This window comes from Amia ocellicauda, chromosome 1 (genome assembly GCF_036373705.1).
Source record: "Amia ocellicauda isolate fAmiCal2 chromosome 1, fAmiCal2.hap1, whole genome shotgun sequence".
NCBI classification, from domain to species: domain Eukaryota; kingdom Metazoa; phylum Chordata; class Actinopteri; order Amiiformes; family Amiidae; genus Amia; species Amia ocellicauda.
Window position 1 is genome coordinate 33492702 of NC_089850.1, and position 21017 is coordinate 33513718.

General features: G+C 37.3%; 1 protein-coding gene across 4 annotated transcripts; it reads left to right on the top strand.

Moving 5' to 3' along the window:
* The first annotated feature begins 2904 nt into the window (after window positions 1–2904).
* Window positions 2905–21017, top strand: fbxl4 (F-box and leucine-rich repeat protein 4). Of its 4 annotated transcripts, XM_066702569.1 has the most exons (9): window positions 2905–3015; window positions 3376–3450; window positions 4493–5086; window positions 6900–7245; window positions 11963–12207; window positions 12950–13163; window positions 16148–16219; window positions 16617–16929; window positions 19285–21017. In XM_066702569.1, exons 3-9 carry the CDS (start codon window positions 4584–4586, stop codon window positions 19446–19448), a joined length of 1857 nt encoding a protein of 618 aa, XP_066558666.1. In that variant the 5' UTR covers window positions 2905–3015; window positions 3376–3450; window positions 4493–4583; the 3' UTR covers window positions 19449–21017. The 4 variants fall into 4 exon arrangements, with proteins under 4 accessions (XP_066558666.1, XP_066558658.1, XP_066558675.1 ...); XM_066702561.1 differs by lacking the exon at window positions 3376–3450; XM_066702578.1 differs by lacking the exon at window positions 3376–3450 and having other exon boundaries at window positions 4646–5086.

Below are 21017 nucleotides of genomic sequence, written 5' to 3' on the forward strand. Positions count from 1 at the left end.
TAGTCACCAAGAAAACAATTGGTAACACACTACGCCGTGAAGGACTGAAATCCTGCAGTGCCCGCAAGGTCCCCCTGCTCAAGAAAGCACATTTACAGGCCCGTCTGAAGTTTGCCAATGAACATCTGAATGATTCAGAGGAGAACTGGGTGAAAGTGTTGTGGTCAGATGAGACCAAAATCGTGCTCTTTGGCATCAACTCAACTCGCCGTGTTTGGAGGAGGAGGAATGACCCCAAGAACACCATCCCCACCGTCAAACATGGAGGTGGAAACATTATGCTTTGAGGGTGTTTTTCTGCTAAGGGGACAGGACAACTGCACCGCATCAAAGGGACGATGGACGGGGCCATGTACCGTCAAATCTTGGGTGAGAACCTCCTTCCCTCAGCGAGGGCATTGAAAATGGGTCGTGGATGGATATTCCAGCATGACAATGACACAAAACGCACAGCCAAGGCAACAAAGGAGTGGCTCAAGAAGAAGCACATTAAGGTCCTGGAGTGGCCTAACCAGTCTCCAGACCTTAATCCCATAGAAAATCTGTGGAGGGAGCTGAAGGTTCGAGTTGCCAAACGTCAGCCTCGAAACCTTAATGACTTGGAGAGGATCTGCAAAGAGGAGTGGGACAAAATCCCTCCTGAGATGTGTGCAAACCTTGTGGCCAACTACAAGAAATGTCTGACCTCTGTGATTGCCAACAAGGGTTTTGCCACCAAGTACTAAGTCGAAGGGGTCAAATACTTATTTCCCTCATTAACATGCAAATCAATGTATAACTTTTTTGAAATGCATTTTTCTGGATTTTTTTGTTGTTATTCTGTCTCTCACTGCTAAAATACACCTACCATTAAAATTATAGACTGAACATTTCTTTGTCAGTGGGCAAACGTACAAAATCAGCAGGGGATCAAATACTTTTTCCCTCACTATATATCTACAGACAGGCGACAAATTAAAGGAAAACCTGAACATAACCAATGCAGATGCCTCCAAACAGGTGTACTGCATGATACAATTAAGCAATTAGCATCATATCATGCTCTGTGGCTTGTATACAAATGCTGAGCAGGCCTAGCTAACCTCAATTTTGGATCAAGATGGCAAGAGGAAAGGATCTAATTGACTTTGAAAGAGGGGTCATTTTTGGAGCACCATAGGCACTGGTCTACAGAGATGTGGACAAAAGTGATCTGGTCCGATGAGTCAACCCTCACCATATTCTCGACAAGTGGGCGAGTGCATGTGTGGCAACACCAAGAGAACGGTACAGGCCTGACTGCTTGACTCCTACAGTGAGGGGGTCCGGAGGCTCTGTTATGCTGTGGGGGGCATTTTCCAGGCATGGTTTGGGTCCACTTGTCCCCTTAGAGGGAAGGGTCACTTGCAAATCATTACAAAGTTATTCTCCTATGGTGAATCATTTCTATCCTGGTGGTCTCTTCCAGGATGACAATGCCCCCATCCACAGGGCACGAGGGCTCATTGAATGGTGTGATGAGTATGAAAATGATGTGAATCACATGTTATGGCTTTCACAGTCACCAGATCTCAACCTAATTGAACACCTATGGGAGATTTTGGACTGACATGTTAGACAGCGCTCTCCACCACTATCATCAAAACACCAAATGAGGGAATATCTTTTGGAATAATGGTGTTCATCCCTCCAGTAGAGTCCAGAGACTCGTACAATCTGTGCCAAGAGCATTGAAGCTGTTCTTGTGACTCGCGGTCGCCCAACACCTTACTGAGACACTTTATGTTGTTTTTTCCTTTAATTTGTCACGCGTCTATATATATATATATATATATATATATATATATATATATATATATATATATATATATATATATACACACACACACACACACATTTGATTTGCCATGTTCATAGAATATGAATATGTATATTTATTTTGAAACAAAAAACAGCAAATTGTTGCTCAGAATATTTTTAGATTTCTGGTAGTTTATTACTATTTTTCTCACTGTGTTTATTGTAATAGTATTTAATTTGATTAGTTTTAGGTTTAACATTGACATTTAATGTGTGGAATTGTACAGTTGTAATTTATCTTATTTTATAATCAAATATTGTTTGATTATCATACTGTCCAGTACTGTGAGGGTTCTAGTTCTCCCTCTCTCCTGCATTTGGCCACAAGTTCTCATCAACATCACATCTTATGTCTTCTCTGGTGAGAAGACTCCATTCATGGCATCCAGTAAGGACATTTGGTCATGTGGATGGTGGTCATAAACTTAAGAGACTAAAAACAGGGCACTAGGGTAGGCTTTCAACTGACATTGCAATCAGCTGTGTTTTGAATGATGAACTTTTCTGCTAAAATGTTCTATATATTTCAATCTGGTTACTGCAGAAATACATGATATTTGCCATAATTTTGTTTTGAATGTGTTTTTAACAGTTTTGGGAACAATGTGTTAGCATTTAAAAACATGCTGAAAAATGTATAGTTTTGCAGGTGGTGGAGTATGAATGCGAAAAGAGTTCATGGTTTTCAGAGAATGTGGTCATTGAATGCATTTTGTGTGAAAGCAATGAAAAATGATTCACAGTTTGGTCCACATACACTTCTGTTTTGCTGACTGTGAAGAGTTTTGACAATGTGACTTCAGTTTTGACCAATGCATGTTAGCAATTGAAAATAACTGTAAAACCAAAAGCCAAATCTCAAAGTTGAGATGTAACTTGTAAGATTAAAAGTTTTCTTTCCATTATCATATTAATTTACCCCTAAGTTATATGCCCCACATTACATGTATTTAACACAATACAGAATACTTTTTACTTTAGTATTAATAGAGTGTTGAAGTTTACAGGACTACACTTCCCACAGTGCATTGCAAGTGCTGTTACCGGATGTAGACGGATGTGAAACTCGAAGTAAACATTGGAAATGGCTATTTGTACAGCCGGGGGGAGGTTGGAAAATGAGTAAAATATGAAACGACGGCCTATTCCTGATTTAAACTGGTATTTAGAAATGCCGTAAGTATTTCTATGAAAGGCTGATGCTATGTCATATGTTTTGTAATAAGATCTGGAAACATATTAATCAGACTCAAGCTTAGTGCATGAGAATGACAATCTCTACTCCAAGGGATACTCAAACTGTATGTATAGCCCAAAGTAAACACCTTAGCAGGCTGTAGCAAATGAAGCCCGAATTGCGTTGTGAAAACGGAGGTAGCTAAATCAAATTAATATATTTGGGACCGTGCTTTTATTATTGTTATTATTATTATTATTATTATTATTATTATTATTATTATTATTATTATTATTTAAGCTTTAACGTTGGCTAAGAAAATGTAACAGTGCAATTATACTATATGTGTTTGACTACAGACAAACTTGGTCGTAACCCATCCTGTCCTTAAATATGAATCTAACGCTGGGTTCACCAAGAAAATGATCCAGAGGGTGTGTACATTACTTCTTGAAATCGTTGTTTTTATCATCTGTTAAAGGCTCACAGCATAAATAATACATTTTGTATTAACATGAATTAGATTATCTGTCCCCCCGTTGTGAAAGGTGATCTGTAGGAGTGATTGGGTTTCGCCCGTCCTGTTCAGTTTCACGTCTCAGTTCACATGCATGCAGAGCAGGTGGTTGTGTGATCACTTCAACAGCTGTCAAACAGACGGGACGAAGGCAGTGCGCTTCAGACGGGTCCATTTCCATTCACATCGGCCTAATCCGGTTTCTTACACATTAATAGCAACGAACTGCACTTGAATCGGTCTACTGGAGTGTAGGTTTAATATGTAAAGTATCATAAAGGCATCTGTGTACCTTAAGCAGATGCATATATATTTTTAAGTTTCAGTTTAAACAAATATGTCTATTTTAGTTAGTGGAGTAGTTACAGCTGGCTTTGTTTGTGTTGTTAACCCCCCAGTTTTGAGTTTGTTGTATGACTAACACAGGGTTACACTGCCCTGTCATATGGGTAGTTGACAAGAACAATGGAGACCAGCTTCTATATGAAACTAGACTGCATTGGAAATGATTTGGATTTGCTGTACAGTAATACCTATTGTGTATATTTATAATGTTAAATCTTACACTAAACAATAAACTGCTGACTACCAGGATAAACATTACCCTAATATGAATTTAATACCGTTTAGAAAGTTAATGATCTTTTCTTTGAAAATCATTTAGTCTGTGAATACTAATTATTCCAAGTCATTTGCACAGTACGCAAAGCAATTGCAAATGCATGGTACTAAATACACTAATATCACCATTTAAAAACATTGATCCTGAAAAATCACATCACTTTTGTTATTGATGATTTCAAATGAATGTATTTTCCAAAATAATTAACTCCATTTGTATGTACGAGACAAAGGACATTTTACTTGCTTTACAGGATTACATTTAAAGATCTGACGGGTGAAAGAAACTTTGTGTTTTGCTGCTCTTATGCTATCTGTCTTTCTTTTTAACCTTGCAGGTCATGCATGTGGCAAAATCTGTTTGACGTGTTGTGTAGAGCAAAATCCAGCTTGACTCTGCTGCTTTCAACCTAGTAGAATTCCAGCCCAATGTTCCCTATGTTAACAATTCTGAGCATGTTTTACTATATCTGTCTTCGGCGTCGAGCCAGGACGGGGACAAGAGGAGAGGTTATGAACAGTCGCAGGGCCATTGAATCCAACCACCGCACTCTACCTCTTACTGTCGTTGTACAACAGTATGCCAAAGAAGTGCTAGACTTTAGTTCTCATTATGGCAGTGAGAACAGCATGTCCTATACTATGTGGAACCTGGCTGGGATGCCCAATGTGTACCCGAGCTCTGGAGACTTCACACAGACGGCTGTGTTTCGCATGTATGGGAAATGGTGGGAGCAGTGTGCCAGTGCACCGCAGCCTTTTAGAAGGACTCCGCTCAACTTCCACAGTCAGGATTACGTAGAGCTTGCATTTGAGGAGCCTGTGTACCCGACAGCCATTGATGTTTTGGAAACCTACCATCCTGGAGCAGTTATCCGGATTCTTGCCTGTTCACTCAATCCTTTCTCCCAGAATCCACCTGCAGAAGTAAGGTAAAACTCTGATAGGGCACATTTCACTACCACTTTGCAAACCTTGTTCAACTGCTTTTAATGAGTTTAATATCTGACCTTTACACTATGAGATAGAGAATATAGACATATCTCTGATTGTATTTGATTTCCAAATATATTTGTAATTTATGTCACGCTCATTAAATTACATCTACCGTAAAGAGTAGCTAAAATATATCACTTCGAAAACAACACAAAATGACAAGAAAGCAAAATATCTTCCCTAACAGACTTCTAACAATTCACAGCTGAATCGTGAAACATTTGATACTTTACTGACCATCTTTCATAGTTTCAGGGCTGTATTTGAAGCATGAGTGAAAGAGCCAAAGGTTATTCCTCATAGTGTCAGTCAGCTTGAGTGTCAGAGCTCATGCTCAGAGGCAGGAGAATAGAGTTAATCACTTTTAAATATAGTCATTTACATCCAGTGCACATGACACTCATTTCTGCTATTGACTGGGATTGGGACACATCTAAAGCTTTGAATCAAGAGGCCTACTTCACCCAGTTGCAGAAATGTAACATCAATCAAGCAGACACAGTGAAAACAACCACAGTATTCAACATGGTTGTTCATTATTTATGGCCCATACAGTTAAATTCCAGACACCTGGTTATTGAAACTGGGCACCTAAGTGACAGGAATTCTGAAACATTGTGCTTGGTTCAGGGTTAATGTGTCTTTTATTGCCAAATCTTATTAAGAGCTGGAATTAGTTTTAGCAAAAGTCTTATAAAGCATATCGCTAAGTGAAATAATTTGATTAACCTACATGGACAGGAGTTCAGGAGGAGTGAACACCAGAAGGCACAGGGGTCGACCAGGTTTTGGCGTTTGGTGCCTTTTCTGTATTGGTTTATGTAGCTCCAGTGTATGCAGATGATAGCTGCTACAACACCAGGAAGTCCACAGCTCTGAAGAAATGGTGAAATGTTGTTGCAGTTGATGAGGGACAGGCAAATGGATTCATTCTCCTGTCTGCTTCTGAAGCTGTGCTCTCACACTGCACATGCTACAGCTATGAGTCTCATGTAGCTCTAGTACACTGGAGCAAGTGCAGTGGAAACCCTATAAATAGTGCTCCTTGCATGCCTCCGTCTGTGTCAGCCTTCTAAATATCTGTGGACTTCTCCTCCTATCCTGTGTGATTATTATTTATTGATATTGTTGTTATTATTATATAATGATTTTCAATAATACAATAGCAACATAAGCATATTAATCACCTAGTTAACAATATTCATGATAAGGTGAGTTTCTCTTAGTTGAAAGCATGGCTATGATTGGTGCTCTCTTGATGAATTCACACACAAATCGTTTATTTTAATGAACAGTGTTTACAACCTATGTGAAACTGTTTTTGACGAATTCCCATGATTTTAAATACAAATGTGGAAACCTGTAGTTTGGAATACCAAGTGAAAGGCTAGTACCTTGTACAAATCTGTCTCTATCTCAAATGGATGATAACATTATTATTTTTATAATGTCTGATAATCTGAAAATAAGAACACTGAAATTATGGTTCAGTAGTTCAAAAGTTACAAATTGAAATTTTTTACTTCAAAATACCATTTCTAGAGACAGAATCTGAAATTAAAATGTCACTTTTGGCGTTAATTCCTGAATTTATTCTCAGTTGTTAATTTTAAAGTGACATTAAAAGAACGTTATTTTCCTGTTAAGCTGTTATTTTGAGAAGAACCTCATTTTGTATCCTTAAATCACAAATTTGAAACATTTGTTCACTGCAGGTTCAGAAAGTAAGTCATTTTTTTCTTCTTTAAGATGGGAGGTGCTTTGGTCGGGAGAACCTACGAAAACGCTCACTCCTCAGGCACGACAGTTTTCACCCAGCATAAAGCAAATCAACTTTGCAACCAATCTCATACGTTTAGAAATAAACAGCTCATTACTGGAGTATTACACCGAACTGGATGCGGTTGTTCTTCACGGTGTGAAAGAGAGGCCGATTTTGTCCCTTTACAAGATGCCTGTAATAGACATCAATGACCTGAGTGACAGTGATGAAGAGAAGGACATGTGTGAGTCTGGAAGTCTGTGTAAGCGGTGTGGGGGCTCCAGTCTCAAGGAACACACGGGGAATGGTTTCTTTGATAAACTTCCCTATGAGGTAAATCCCCCCCCCCCCAAATGAAGTACAGTATTCATGTATTGTTCCCTTTTGGATTTGTTTTGTTTTTACACTTCATAATCAATATTACCATTCTTCTTTATTTCTGGGATGCAGACATGTCTGGATAAGCACTAGGTGCACCTACAGATGTGCTTAAATTTGTTGGTACCCCTTCACATAAAACAAAGAATGCACAATTTCCACCATTGTTTATTGCATATTTAATAGAAATCAGACTTTGCTTTTGATTTTGTTTTTTAACATAATATTGTAAATAATAAAACAAATGAAAATGTCATGGACAAAAATGATGGGACCCTCAACCTAATATTTAGTTGCACATCCTTTAGAGGCAATCGCTGCAATCAGACATTTTCTGTAGCTCTCAATGAGACTTCTGCACCTGTTAACAAGTAGTTTGCCCCACTCTTCCTGAGCAAACTGCTCCAGCTGTCTCAGGTTTGATGGGTGCCTTCTCCAGACTGCAAGTTTCAGCTCTTTCCATAGATGTTCGATACGATTCAGATCAGGACTCATAGAAGGCCACTTCAGAACAGTCCAATGTTTTGTTCTTATCCATTATTAGGTGCTTTTAGCTGTGTGTTTTGGGTCATTATCCTGTTGGAGGACCCATGACCTGCGACTGAGACAGAGCTTTCTGACATTGGGCAGTACGTTTTGCTCCAGAATGCCTTGATAGTCTTGAGATTTCATTGTGCCCTGCACAGATTGAAGGTACCCTGTGCCAGGCACAGCAAAACAGCCCCAAAACATAACCGAGCCTCCTCCATGTTTCACTGTAGGTATGGTGTTCTATTCTTTGAAAGCTTAATTTTTTCGTCAGTGAACATAGAGCTGATGTGACTTGCCAAAAAGCTCCAGTTATGACTCATCTGTCCAAAGGACATTCTCCCAGAAGGATTGTGGCTTGTCAGTATGCATTTTAGCAAATTCCAGTCTGGCTTTTTTATGTTTTTCTTTCAAAAGTGGAGTCCTCCAGTGTCTTCTTCCACGGAGGCCACTTTCACTGAAAAAGCGATGGATGGTGTGATCAGAAACTGATGTACCTTCACCTTGGAGTTCAGCTTGTATCTCTTTGGCAGTTATCCTTGGTTCTTTTTCTGCCATTCACACTATCCTTCTGTTCAATCTGGGGTTGATTTTCCTCTTGTGGCCGCACCCAGGGAGGTTGGCTACAGTTCCATGGACCTTGAACTTCTTAATAATATGTGCAACTGTTGTCACAGGAACATCAAGCTGCTTGGAGATGATCTTGTAGCCTTTACCTTTACCATGCTTGTCTATTATTTTCTTTCTGATCTCCTCAGACAACTCTCTCCTTTGCTTTCTCTCGTCCATGTTCAGTGTGGTGCACACAATGATACCAAATGGCACAGTGACTACTTTCCTCCATTCAAATAGGCTGAATGACTGATTACAAGATTGGAGACATGTGATACTAGTTAAAGAAACACATTAGTTTGGAAAATCACTATAATCCAATTATTTATTATCTTTTCTAAGGGGTACCAACAAATGTGTCCAGTCCATTTTAGAATATCTTTGTACAATGAGCAATAATTAATCTCTTTTCACAGCATCTTTGCTTTATCCTATGACATACCAAATACATGCAAGTATACATGATGCAATAGCTTTTCATTTAATCACTTTTCAGGAGGAATGAAGCATTATTTCAATGAGCTGTAAGGGTACCAATATTTGAGCACATTTGAGCACGTCTGTATTATGAACTGTGGCAAAATGTACTTGCAGTGCTGTACATGTTGTCAATGTGTGTCCATTGTTCAGAGCTTTTAGTAAACCAACTGCTTACTTAGCTCAAAATGACCAACTTTGTCCATAGTATTCATCCTACCACAAGGGTGTCAAAGGCGCACTTTGTATTGTACTGCATAATACAAATGCACTGTGTCCCAGAGAGAGGGGATTAGTCATATTCTGTTTTTTTTAATGTTGTTGTTATGATGTTATGTTATTTTTTAGTTAGACATGTCAGAACCCTTTCTAAGATATGAGGTTTCAACAGTACACTACAATTAGTGCAGGATCTGTTTGAAAACAAGGCTCTGTTTGGTTGAATTATATTCCACTAGCTTAAGGTGATTTTATTGTATTTGTGTAAGGGAAATGTAGCTTAGACCAAGGAAGTAAGTTTGATACTATAGCATCTGAAACATTGTGCTTTTCAAATGTTTTGCATTTAAAGTGAACAGGTAAGGTTAGGTGCTTTCCTGTGTTTCCATGCAGCTTACTCTACTGTTTTATGTGGGTTATTATTATTATTATTATTATTATTATTATTATTATTATCATTATAATAGGTGTTTGGTGTTGAACATCTGTTGTATATTTAGGTGATCCCATTTTGAAATGAGCAGGTTTGATCTTTTTGCACAGTGTGCGGTGTTCACACAAGGCATCTGCTGAAGATTATGGAATGCACTCTTGCTGGGTTTTATATTCCCAGTCAAGGCAACTGTCAATAAGTGCAATATATTGTAATGCTATATAGAACTGGCACTTGGCATCAGGAATCGAACCCCAGTCTCCCACACCCCATTTTTGCACACTACCACTTTTCTGCTTTGGGGTCAGTGTGCTTTGGGCCTAGTCCAAGGCCCTGCACATTACACTGCCTCGCTCTCAACTATGACCCCCACAACCTCCACATGCTCCAGAGACTTTGTTTTACTTCCGACACCAGTATAGTGCTGGAAGGGTCCAGATTTTAAGGCAGTGCAGTAGTGTGTGTGGCTGGGGTGTGAGAGGTCAGAGTTAAATTCCTGATGCTGTCAGCCAGCCCCCTCCAGATGTTGTTTAATGCATATATAACACACTTCTCCAAATGTCTTCAGCAGATAGCAGATTAAAAAAATCAAATATCCTGTTAACTAGTTAATAGTGCATATTGTAAAACATTAATTGTCCACCTTAAGGAGGTGGGGATAGAGAAATGGAAGAAGGCTGATTTAATTTAATTCACTAATAGGCAGAAGAGTTACACAAGAATCCTGCTTGCATTTAACAATGCAAATGAATCATCAGTTTGTACCAGTATGGGTTTATATTTCATATATAATGAATATGTTTGCCCTGTCATTCTTGTCTTCCCAACACTCCTTGTATATGCATAATTCATCTTGTGATGTAAAATGTAAACCCATTGTCAGTCAAGTATTTAATTTCTGTCTGCATTCATGATGTTTTCTCTAAAACAATAAGACAATTTTTAATTGATTCCTTTCTCCGCACAAAAATGCATACTTTTCTGTGGGGATAAAAAGGGCAGAAACCATCCCTCTATCATCTTATTCTGGATTTTTAAATCCTAATTGTTATGACAGCTCAGTAATGGGGCTGATTACACTGAGACAAAGTAGCTTTATGGCAGTCGCCATATATTCCCAACCAGCGATGATTAATGAGATCTGCCCTGTAGGCCTGGAAACCCATCCTCTGTTTAATTGAAGTAAAGAAAACAAATAATAATATATGCATGCTCACCATACGTTTTTTGGATCATTTATTTTCCCATGGATTAGAGTAGGAATTGCTAAGGAACTAACTGACATTGAAGCTGCAGTTGAAAAAGAAACATATTGTACCTTTTTCGAATTAGCTTTCTCCTCTAGTGCCTCATCAGTTATCATCAGAGCTGACAATAGCGAAGTCTTTTATAGACAAAAGTCTGTTAAGAATGATCAGAACCAGCAGGTTTAATATTATTTATATTCTGGCAACTAATTTTGCTTCATGGCTGATTACTAAGATAGCCTGTTAATAGATGAATGTGAGAACCAAGAAAGACATTATCCAGGGCTTCAATTTTAGCTTTGTTTTTGTACTATGTTTCCTTTTTCATTTTTACTGTATATATTATTTTATTACAGTAATATTGCATACATATTTTAAACTACATTACTTGACATAGTCCAAGAAATGTAAGATATATAAAAGTATATTACTGTTTTCAGGCTCAGTTGCAGTCTCTTACAGTTAACCTTTGAAATTTCAAATGTTTATTTTTCAAAAATACACTTAATGTATTAGTTTAATGATTTAATATATAGTTTAAAAGAAACAACAATATTCAATAGCTTTAGTCATTTAACTTGACATTTTCATATTAAGGAAGATGACAGTAGCATTGGATAAATTCAGTTTTTTGTTACCTTTCATTTCATTTCCTGATAGGCTTCATTTGTGTCTAGTCTCAGGGTGCCAGCAATCACAAAATGCATGTGCTCAGAAGTAGCCTAAATGCTAATTTCCTTCCAGTTGTGATTTTTAACAAAACTAGACCACACAATTTTTGCTGCTTGTCATCAATGTCTTGTGGACCTTTTCTGAAAAATACTACCCCCCCCAGATGCTTTTAGATAATTAAGTTTTAAATGATACTTTAACTTTGGGCTAGACCAAATCAAAACTTTGACCTACCTGCTGATCACAAAGTACACACCTGTTTCCTATCATCATTTAATTAATTAAGAAACTCCTTTCTCCTACTTTCTACTGGTTCAAGGTTTTGGTGTGGTCTAGCCCTTTGTTTTATTAATGTCCATTTATTAAACCGCCATTACTTTATTATCTTATCAGTGTGATTTGATTCTACTCACTGAAGATGTTCGATGTATTTCTGTATTTTAACTCAGTAACACAATCTAATGTTTGGTCTTTTTTGTTCCAGTTGATTCAGCTGATTGTGAGTCACCTGACCTTACCTGACCTGTGCAGGCTGGCGCAGACCAGTAAGCTTTTGTACCAGCACTGCTGTGATCCTCTTCAATACATCCAGCTGAGTTTACAGTGTTACTGGTCAAGACTGACTGATGCTTCTCTCGAGTGCTTGCAGTCTCGCTGCACTCTCATTCAGAGGCTCAACATGTCCTGGTGTGGCAATAAAGGAGCAATCACAATAACAGGGTTTTGCAGGTTAGTTAATGTAACATGATGGAAAAACTTGTTGTCTGCAATATTTTGTGTAGAATCATTTCGGCTTACTGTTTATGTTTATAAAAGGAAGATGTACTGGACTGTTTTTGTTTTTTGTTTTTTTAATTGAGGTACATTGAAAATTATAATGAAGCTGTTACTGAGAACTAATTTGATGAGTTTCCATCACAAATCTCAGTTTCCGATTAACAAGAAAAGGCTTTGAAGGTTGCCCTTAAACTGGAAGAATTTAACATGTAAATTAGGCATTACATCTTTACCAACATGGATATTGATAATTAATTGATATTCAACACACAGGTAAAACTGATCAGTTGTTCACAATTCCTGCTGGGGAATGAACAGCTGGTCAATGTTACTGTTTTTAACAGGAGAGGATGTTAGTGTTTATATATTAACCAGAGGAAACTGAAATTTTAATATATTATGGCTACCGAACTACTCAAAAAAAATAAGAAAATATTGTCCTTGGTGATACAAATTTTCATCAGTCTTTTGTTCATTATTTTATTCCAATACAACAATATTGTATATGACAAAGGTGAAATATATAATTAAACTTTATTTGAAATATTTGTTTAATTCAAGCTCATAAAGACTATTACTGTTAATAATACAAAAAAAAAATGATCACAATAGGTGTATTCTTTAAAGACCATAGAGACACGAACAAGATTGGGATTACTTTAAAATATGCGTATTTGTTTTCTTCCACCTGCAGTTTTATGAAAGTGTGTGGCTCAGAGCTCGTTTGTCTTGAGTTGGCCTGTTGCCACTTCCTGAATGAAGCCTGCATAGAGGTCATTGCTCAGACGTGCCCAAACCTCCAGGAACTAAACCTCTCCTCCTGTGATAGGCTCCATCCTCAGGCCTTTAACCACATTTCTAAAATGTCAGGCTTAAGACGCCTCATCCTCTATCGCACAAAAATCGAGGTAAGGCAAATTAATGCATGTAATGTGAATGCCTTTACATATTGTTCTTTCTTGTGAAATAAAACTTCCAAATACAGAAAATATGTTGGTTATCTTTGAAATCTGGTTATCTTAAAATGTTTGATCCAAGTAAGGACATTTTCTCTGTTTAAATTAGGGGTGCAGTGGTTATGAATTGTTCTGTTCCCCCCCACAAATAACTTAATATTACATACTGATAACTGATGCATGTGTTACAGTGTTTCAGTTGTACTGGTCCAGTAAAGGGGATTTGCACTGTATGCAGGCCTAGCGGTTTCCCTTTGACTTCATAAAGTGCAACAGTGACAGAAATGCAAATTGATGACAAGTTTTATATGTACTACAGTGTATGGGAGATTACATCTCAGATTCATATGAAATCTGGTGTTGAGGACTGCATAGTAGTTCTCAACAAGCAGTAAGCAGCAGTCATCAGATTAAAATAACAGCTTTGTGGGTTTGCAATGATGGAGTTTAGGAATCCCACAGTGAACAATACTGTAAATGTCAATGATGCAACAGCTCATTTATGAGCAATATTGCATACACATTTTTTTTTCTCTCTTTCTTAGGCATGCTTATGTTTCCTAAAAGGCAGTTGCTGGATGTGATAGGAATAAAAGACATTCAGTCATATCAATATTTTATTTTGTCCTTTTAAATAAAACTAAACACTGATGTGAACTTTCTTAGAAGAGACAGTGGTGATGCTTTATGTGGCCCAATTTAATATTAATAGATATTCGATTGATCTATTAACATTCAACAAATTGCTAAATAAATATCAGTAGAATGTCAATGTCAGCATGAAAAAAACACAAGTTACAAAATCGCTCATCCACCTAAAGTGGAGTTATCAAACCCATAAGCCAAGTTACAAGAAACAATTGGGGCAAACATAGATATTGCCACTTTAGATGGCTGAGCCATAGTTTTTTCCACGTTGACAATGTTTTTGGTATAGATAGATATTACATTAATATTCTATTGAACTTTAATTATCAAGTAGTTGAATGTTAACAGATTTTCAATTTGAATATCTACTTACTATACAATTGTCCACGAAATCTAAAGTGTTATCGAGGTAGCTTAGTCAATTTATTTCAAGGTATTTCACTTTTAATATTGTGTTAGGTGAGTAGAATGCTTATACAGGGCTCAGTATCACATTGTATTTAACATGTGGTAAATGGACAAAAAATATATTCACTTTTTTCTCAGTCATGTTAAAAACAACAAAGTGTAATCATTTAATTTCCTGTTCAGCCAGACTGCATTAGGTTGAATGGCAACTGTAAATGGATTGGACATAAAAAACTGATGAATATATTTGTATTCATAAATCACAGATATGTACATGAACCTCTGCACTGTATGGAAAGCACTTCAATGTTTGAGATGTTAAAAATTGCATTTCTTTAATGTTTTATTGTAAATGATAAGCAGAGCTTTAACCAGTTCCAAGCTGCATACATTGTAAACAGTGATAAAACAGTTTAAGTACAAACGTTAAAAGGCTACGCAATTGTCTTCTTTGACATTTTGGATACATTTATTTGTGTCTTTTGCTTGAGATTTCTCTCCATAAACTAATAGCTTTTAAGTGACTGTACCATGATTGTGCAGTGTTCTCCTGTGTATCTCAATATGGTTTTGAATTCTGAGTATCTGGAAAACAGAGCAGACTCTGTTTGCACAATGATACCCAACAAGCACATGGTGTTATTAAGTTGTCAGGATTTTAATTAACATAGTTTACCCAAATATCCACTCTTCTCTTGTCATGATAAGCATCTCATGTCAGAAACTTGAAATATTTAGAACCACTTGCATTTATACTTAGCTGAAAGACAATGCCAATATTCTGTAGGTTATGCCAAGTTTAAATAGTCTTTAAGGAGATTCTTTAGATATAGATGAGCATTAAGGGTGCCATCTGAAATTCTTTACAGCGAAGAAGGACAGAGTCAGAATAATCTAAACAGAAAAGATCCTTAAATTATAAGAATGCCACTATGTTTTCTATGTAAATATTTGATCTGCTGGCTGGGACATTTTAAATGAATGCTACATGATACAGAATATATATTTGTTAGGAATATGTGGTTTCGTCCTTGTTTAATTATTTAATGATAAAGAAACCCTAACACTAAAAAGTGATTTGTATTTTATAATGTACTATTCATTATCTGGTTGATTTCAGTGGTGTTGTTTAAATAATATATCTTTAATTGGACAACTTAATGGATGTGGAGTATTTGTATCATTGTAATTTGCTTTAATTTCAAGTTGAGATAATTAAGATGAATATATAGTATATATTGAGTTTATGACCTGTTAAATCATAAAACCCAGTTAGGTCAATAAGCTCTAAAACCCTATAACCCTGACCAAGGTGGTTTTATTAGTGGGCAGCCATTTAAAACGTATAGAATAAGGTGAAATTCTGCACTGTAGTATGGAGTGTCCTCTATTGCCATGAGTCTCTATGAATCCTGTGACAAGCTAAGGTCACCATCACTCGATGTGCATCTGAGTGTCTCCATTATTGACAGCCTTGTCAACCGGGCTGATCGTTGAATGTCAGAGTTGCCACCATTCTTCTGGGACATTAACGGATCCTTTCTCCTGATACATCCATCTTGCCTGTTACTTAAGGTTCCCACATTTTCTGAAAGACTTCCTTTGGGAGGAGTACTTAGCGGCCAGGGGACTATGGTGGCTCCAGTTCATGCATTTTCATATCTGGGCCAACTACTTTGGGGCTTGTAATGATTTCCTTGACTGCAAGGCAATCAATGGGGTTGGTGTCGGGGGACTCATTAACTAGCATTTGTGGTATCTTTAACCTAAGCTTTGAGCAGTATTTTATAGAACCTACTGACAGCCTTTAATGCCTAATTGACCTCTTTTCTCTTTGTTTCGCTTTACATGCCTGCTTCTGATGTGGTCCCTGATGTCAGCAAACAGCAATGCTCAGCATTCTGACTTTTTGCACAGAGCTTCGGCACCTTAACCTCGGCAGCTGTGTCATGGTAAGAGCAGCTTGGAGATCTGTAACTTATTTCTTTAATCGCAGACTTGAGTTTACTTACTGGTGCCGTGACACCATTACCACTGTCCTGTGCCAGAGCCACTAGAGTTCATGAGTCTTTGGACAGTGCTTATTTGTTATTATATAGTACCTATAATAAGGTAGATTCAAGTGATATACAATGTGTACTGTAAAATACGCCATGTGCTGTCTATATAACATAAACACTTTCATCAAATAATATAATTCAAACTGAAATGTATGAACTTAAAATGTCAGCTAGATTTTTTATTTATTTTTTTGCTACTGCTGCAATCTTTTTTAAATTGTATCATGGCAAGAAATACAGTCTGAGCAGCTTCAAGCCACACCAGCATAATGTGGGATGTCTTTTTCAGATTGAAGATTATGACTTAATTGCTAGCATGATCAGTGCAAAGTGTAAAAAGCTCAGATCCCTGGACCTGTGGAGGTGCAAGAACATGACTGAGAAAGGACTGACGGAGCTGGTGTCAGGCTGCCGACTGCTGGAGGAGCTGGACCTGGGCTGGTGCTCCACCCTTCAGAGCAGCACTGGCTGCTTTGTGCACCTGGCTCGCCAGCTGCCCAGTCTGCGCAAGCTCTTCCTCACCGCCAACAGGACCGTGTGCGACTCAGACATTGAGGAGCTAGCCAACAATTGCCAACACCTGCAGCATATCGACATCCTTGGTAAGAAAGTATGTATGTATGTAGTATGTGTGCAGAGTAGGCTACTTCCCAAAATGTAGTTGGCTATGACTGCTTCACCAGTTATTCTATTTGTCCTTTGATGACTGTCAAAACCTTACTTACTGGAATAAGGTCAGTAGAAGGAAAGTTTTAACCTCTTTGTTGAGTTTGCTCATGGCTTTTCATTCCAAATTGAGACTAGGCTTTGAATCGCAACCTCAAAGGATTAAGTTAAGACTCCTTCTGTCACATTAGTTTGTGAAAAGTGTCAGCTCTTTTTCTAGCCTTTAAAAAAAACCAGATATTCTGCAAACCTAGCATTATGATTCAGGCTTTGGCTGAACAATCTTAAATTCAATCCATTATTCTTGAGATGACCTTAGTGTTTGATTTTTTCAGAAATTTAATTTATAGACAGTGGTACCATTATTGACATCAGTGTTTTTTCAGCTTCATCTGAACTAAATTTGTGGCACTAATCGCATTGCAACTGCATTTAAATTGATCAATATTCTTCTAAGTTCTGTAGTCTGTATTTCTAGAGTTGAGAAAGAAAGTATATATTTCAGATAATTATTTTTTCTCTTCTCAAAATGTTATTGATATCAGTTTGGAACAGTGGGACATTAACGCATCAGTGTGCAATATAAATGCCTGTAGTTGTTGTTCCTGGAAATATCTCCAGTGACTTTTCTTGGCGAGAGATAGTATTCTAATTTACCATAAGTCAAATGTATGTAAAACACCTTTTCTAGCATTTGTGAGAAACAGACCATGAGGTCTACATTGATCATAAGTAACAGCTGAACAGTTAGAGATTAATTTATTTTCTTAATTTAGACAGGTAAACACACCAATTCAAATAAGAGTGCTGTTTTGTAGGTTGTGTTTACACTGCTTCAGTCCCTTTACAGTGAGCATCCCCACAGTTTCCAGTCAGCTTGTGGAGATTGAAAGAGTTTTGATTTGGCTGAGCAGCAGAGGCCTGCAGGGACACAGATTAGCTTCTTTGAACCATAACTCTTTAAGACAGGGGATGAAAACAAAAAGCACATTGTGCCAAGTCAGCATGTTGCTCATAAGAATATTCATTACTGAAGAAACTATTGCTGATTGACGGGGAAGAAAAATACAAGTCATTGATTACAAAATCATTGAATGTATTTGTGTCTGATAGGCTAAAGGAATGAGAGGGATTCTATTATAATACAGAGGTGTTCATGATTAATTAATGTTGACTATGTATGTTGAACATGTCCAGAATTCATCTTTGCTTCATATGCATTCAGTATTACCCCAGTAGGAAAATGTACTGCTTCTTGGATAATTAATTAATTCATGAAGGTTGTATCTCTTTATGTATATATATTTACAACATTTTAAAGTTAATTTGGGAAGTTTAGTTGTTTATTTAGTCATCCATAAAACCAAGTAATTTAGGAACATTTGTAAGTCACAAAATACACATTGGAAGTCCTGACTTTGTTGAGCAAGACATTGTAATATTTTGACCTGAAAGAATGCTGTTTAATTTTGCACCATAATTTTTCATTTTTATGTACAGTGAATTGATAATCGTGACAGTTAAGACTCTGAAACAGTCTGTTTTTAACCGGAAAGAGAAGAATCTGACTGAATTCATACCCTTCCTACATTCCACTGCCTTCATCCACAGTTCCACATTTGCCCCTAACTCTCATCCGCTGCAATCAGAGCTGCTGCCCCTCACACAGCACTCTCCATAAAGAGAAAATAGCAGGGCTTTTAAAAATGTAACAGCATACGAACATCATCACATGTAGCTTCAGATTCGATTTTCGAAGTTCAAATCCAATGTAACCATTTTCAGGATGTCAGTTTGCATTTGTGCGGGCGGTGTGTCCTCGGGGCGGTTGTCTGTTTGCCATTCCTGGGAGCTATGGGAGAGATGGCTTTCTCCAAACCAGGATGCCATCGAAGTGCTTGTAGTTGGCCTTTGTTCAGCAGCGGAGTGAGATGTCAGACCAAGAGCAGCCCCAAAGACACACCCCCTCCACGAATGCAAGCTGACATCTTGAAAGTGATTGCATGGGACCGAGGCTTTACAAGTTCAAAAACATGTCAGGAAGCGAGCAATGAGAAATGCAGGCATGTTACTCATACAGTCGAAGCGTGTGGGTCTGTAAATCATTGCATGAGCTTTTATTTATTATGTTGTCTTAGCTTTTATTGACTGAGAGAAAACCATATCCCATTTGCCAGACTTTGTGAATATGGTCCCTAGGTGAGAATGAATGGCTTATACATTTCAACCTGGTGTGTTGATGAGCATGCTGTTGTTTTCTCATTGGAGTCCTTTTATCCTCCCATCTTCAGGCACGCGCATGGTGAGCCCAGCATCACTTCGCAAGTTGCTGCAATCGTGCAAGAAGCTGCTGTTGCTTGACGTGTCCTTCTGTTCCCAGATTGATTACCAGGCGGTACAAGAGCTCACAGTGCATTTCCCCAATGTGTCCATCAAAAAGAGCTTCACTCAGTGACCTCCCCGACTCTTGTCACTCTCAGTCGGAAGTCTGTCAGAGTACAGTTGCCCAAGGATCAGAATTGGAAGAGGAAGTCTTCTTCTCTGTGTGTTGTAAGTTAATGACGGATTTCCATATTCACATGTAATGGCTTACTTTCATCACCACCTGAAGAAACGACCTTACATTTCACCTAAAGTAATACATGGGATTTGATCAAAGGGTCTCAGTCCCATATTAAAGATCTGTGCAATAATGTTTAATCTTGTACATTTCCTTCCTTACACAACCCTAAGTACACCACTGTCAACTTTCACAGTTGAAATTGAATGCGACTCTGTTTGTCCTACTATAAAGTATCTCCCAACACCCTGCAGGATTGAAGCAAAACCGCCACTTTCATTTTTTGTACAAAACCATGTCTAGTCTTTTGTAAAGAGAAAAAAGACAACAGGTGTGGATTTTCTATTGCAATTTTAATCTCTTTGTAGCGGGGAAAAAAGCTATCAATATTTAAATTTCTGTTGTAATATTCTTGTGCTAACTAACAGCTTGAGATGCACATGATTGTTAATCCTTCCTTTCCAATTATCAAGCTGTTTTCCATCCTTGGAGTGGTGTATAAGAGCAAAGAAAAAAAACTCTATAAGACCTCTCCTAAAACTTGGAAGTTTCCATTTGAACACGTGCAAGCGTTTACATTATTTGTGCCTTAAGTATCACATGGTAGAATGTGATAAACACAACGTTCATTTTATATTATGATTAAAGGCTGTGTTGCAATGAAATTCCACGTATGTGGATAATAAGGACTCACAATCTTCTGTTTGAAATTGATGCTGTGAAGATCAAAATCTTATACAAAATTCTCATTGTCAAATTAAAGAAAAAGTGATGCGTTGTAAAGATGCTGGTATTTCATAACAAAATGTAATGACTGCACTGTACACAACAGCTAATTGTATATAATTTCGTATTTGTCAAGGAAATGGAAGATCCAATCCAATCCAGTAATTGTTTAAGGAAATGTTGTTTTCTAGTTGTTTTTTGTTTTTTTATGATTCCCCCCATTGTGGGGATTCAATTCTCTCTCAGGTTTAAAGTACATTATAAAAAAAACACAATGAAAGATGTATTCAGAGCACTAGTACTTATCATTTAAACCTTCATATATGATTCTCATTTATCTCATAATAAATATTATATTGGGTGCTTTTAAATATGTGTATATATATATATATATATATATATACAATAATTGCCATTATTTAAAATTAAAGTTATTTCTATTTAATTTAATCAAATGTATTTATATTAAATCATGCAATTGTAATAATATTGGTTGCCCCATTTGGTTTTTGGTTTAATGGTGACTAATGTGTGCCATTTAAGACAGAGATTGATTCAATAGGTTATTTCAATAAGTTTAATAGAGTGCTGTGTATGTGGATACCTTAACTTCTTTCACTGAAAATGTTTTCTTAAAGCATTTCTAATAATCTAATGCCCCTGTTTGGAAAGGTGGACCTTTTTTGTTTGTTTCTCTCCACATTGATTAATGTCAATAAAAAAAAAGGTCCCAATTTT